Raw genomic sequence first — 2,848 nt, 5'->3', positions numbered from 1 at the left:
GTCTGTTATCATGGTTTTAGTCTAAAAGAGTCACCTAAGAACGCCAAATGTTTTCAAGCACCATAGCTATTTTGGTTTAAAGCTTTTATTTCAGCGCCACCTCTCTTCACAAAAGCAGAACTCCGGTAGTGAATTGATTGGTCGAGGATTCGAGGAAATTGTGCCTAATTTCTGGTCCCAATCTGGAATTTAAAACAAGTTAATGATTTACTTTAGGACTACTCACTCCTAAATTTTAACTCACTTTCATTTCAACAGCAATTGTATAAAATAACAAAATTTATGGGATTTAAGACAAAGGAATATGTTTCAAAGCTATGTAAAAAAGGACTTAGTCAAAGGGTTATTTTTATTTATTTTTTAATATACTTTTACTGATTTCAGAGAGGAAGGGAGAGGGAGAGAAAGATAGAAACATCAGTGATGAGAGTGAATCACTGATCAGCTGCCTCCTGCATGCTCCCTCTAGGGGATTGAGCCCACAACCCAGGCATGTGCCCTTGACCAGAATCGAACCTGGGACCTGTTAGTCTACAGGCCGACCCTCTATCCACTGAACCAAACCAGCTAGGGCCAAAGGATTATTTATGTGGCTTAATCTCTGGTTCATAATACTGAATTATGCAAAAATGTAATGAAAATAAATCACAAATTTGCATTTTGACATCCTAATTCTAGACTTCCCCCAAACCCTTGAAACTTTACATTATAAATGGACACTTTGTATCCTCTTTGTATCAAACTGCAGTTGTTACCATCCCTAAATTCATACCTATTGGCATCCCCTCCTATCTTACAGTCTATAGCCACTGAGAGTTCTGCTTATGTAAAGGAGGGCTTGCGTGGAAGACCCCAGTCATTGCATCTACGCTTAATGAATCAAAGACCAGGGTGTTTCACCTGGTTGGTGTGGCTCAGTGGCTGAGTGTCGACCTATGAACCAGGAGGTTACTGGTTCGATTCCCGGTCAGGGCACATATCCAGGTTGCAGGCTCAATCCCCAGTAAGGGGCGTACAGGAGGCAGCCTATTGATATTTGTCTCTCATCAATGTTGCTCTCTCTCCCTCTCCCTCTGCCTTCCTCTCTTTCAAAAAATTAAGAAAAAAATGTTTTAACAAGACTTCATATGTACAGTGCTATGCTCTGTATTAGGTGTTGTGCTTACATTAACTCATATTCACAGTAACCCTCAAAGGCCCACCGATATTCCCGCCATCTCAAATAGATTAATAAATTTGCCGAAATTTACAGGACTTGGAAGAGAAGGGGCCCCCATTTGACCCGGGATTATCAGGCAGCTAAGTCCCTAATCTTTTCACAGTTCTATTCCACCTTCCATAGCACTTCAACAGCATTTAAACAAACATTTCTTGATATTAAGAACAAATAACATCTCATTTGCCCAGAGGGTATGACTAGAAATGCCATCCCTGGAGGATTTTTAAAATCTAATTTAATTAAATGTGATCCTGTATGTAATTAGTAACCATTTAACTTCTCAAGGCTTGCTATGGAGTTGAACAGCAACTCTGACCTTGAAGATTATCACGTATTCCCGGGACATATATCAAAGTAGTTTAGAAGTGGGAGGAATCCTACGCAAGAGCCTTAGCGATCCTCATTGTAGAAATTACAATGGAGCTGAGCTATACACAGTTAGCCAGGTAAATTCAACAGTAAATGTGCCCAGAACACGTGACAAACTTCTGGGGCTTCCTTGTGACATTCCAGTTAGTGAATATATATGCCCACAGTGAATGCTGTCAAACCCGAAATATCTGATACAGATTTGGCGGTGGAAGGAACATGGGGAAACGATTTTTTAAAACTTTCACACCATTTGACAAAGTGAAATTACAATTCATATGGATTTGTGGTGGTGCCTTCTTTGAAAGTCATCATTGAATGTTTCTATCTCTCTTTCCTTCCCCTTGCATCTCTGAAATGAATAAACATATGTATATATATTGAGAATGAGTAGAGTTCCTCAACAATATGTGAGGAGTGATCAGACTTGAGCTGCTTCCTCTCAAGGACATTTGTATATCTTCATTCCTGAAGTCTCTACAGGGAGCTAGGAAGGAAGATGCCCTTGGGCCGACCTCACCGTTCTTCCTGCACCGGGACACACGCCTCCTCCCCCTCCCCCCAGCTTGGCTGGTCCCAGACATGCAGAGGCAAGCCTGTGGGAGTTGCTTCTCCGTGGCCCAGGCGGGGCTGGTCTCAGAGGGTAAGAGCAGTTGGCTTGACTTACCAAGCACGTAAAATGGCAGCGAATAGTGTTTTTGGTACGTGGTTTCTTTGTACCATGCTTCGTCAGGCCTGGAGTGTCTTTGGAAACAAATATATCGGATGAGAGTTTGTTGGTCTAGCTGAGGCTGGCATTGACGTTTCTCCTCGGGTGGCACGGCCAAGTCTATGAGAGATCTAAATGAAAATAGAAACAGCTCGCTGAACACCCAGTCGAAGAAAAGCTTTCCATTTTCTCATCAGCTGAAATTCATTCCCTGGAAGTAGCCAGGAGGCCACCAAGACAGTGTTGGCCAGACTGGTCAATCAAGGCTAGCCCTAGCCAAACTGTCAGTAGATGGCTCAGGGGTTCCAGTCCCCTGTCCCTCCCTTTGCAGCCCTTCTCTCCCAGTCACGGGTCACAGAAGGCAACCTGCTTTTCTTTTCCTTCTTATTTTTTTAAAAAATATATTTTATTGATTTTTTACAGAGAGGAAGGGAGAGGGCTAGAGAGTTAGAAACATTGATGAGAGAGAAACATCTATCAGCTGCCTCCTGCACACCCCCTACTGGGGATGTGCCCGCAACCAAGGTACATGCCCTTGACCGGAATCGAAC

The 2,848-nt window shown here is 42.8% G+C and overlaps 1 protein-coding gene across 1 annotated transcript in view; it reads right to left on the bottom strand.

Annotated features, from left to right (window-relative positions):
* Nucleotides 1-2,848, bottom strand: part of LOC102772552 (chromosome unknown open reading frame, human C1orf100) — a 10,254-nt gene continuing 7,406 nt past the window's right edge. The window contains exons 2-3 of the mRNA XM_015559923.1: nt 2,256-2,428; nt 1-182 (exon numbers count right to left, since the gene is read on the bottom strand). Of these exons, the coding sequence (XP_015415409.1) occupies nt 91-182; nt 2,256-2,428 (265 nt within the window). The 3' untranslated portion in view covers nt 1-90. The remainder of the gene's footprint in view (nt 183-2,255; nt 2,429-2,848) is intronic.

This window comes from Myotis davidii, unplaced genomic scaffold (genome assembly GCF_000327345.1).
Source record: "Myotis davidii unplaced genomic scaffold, ASM32734v1 scaffold754, whole genome shotgun sequence".
In the NCBI taxonomy this organism is placed as follows: domain Eukaryota; kingdom Metazoa; phylum Chordata; class Mammalia; order Chiroptera; family Vespertilionidae; genus Myotis; species Myotis davidii.
Note: the sequence above shows the minus strand (reverse complement) of the source record. Positions and strands in the feature narration are given on the sequence as shown.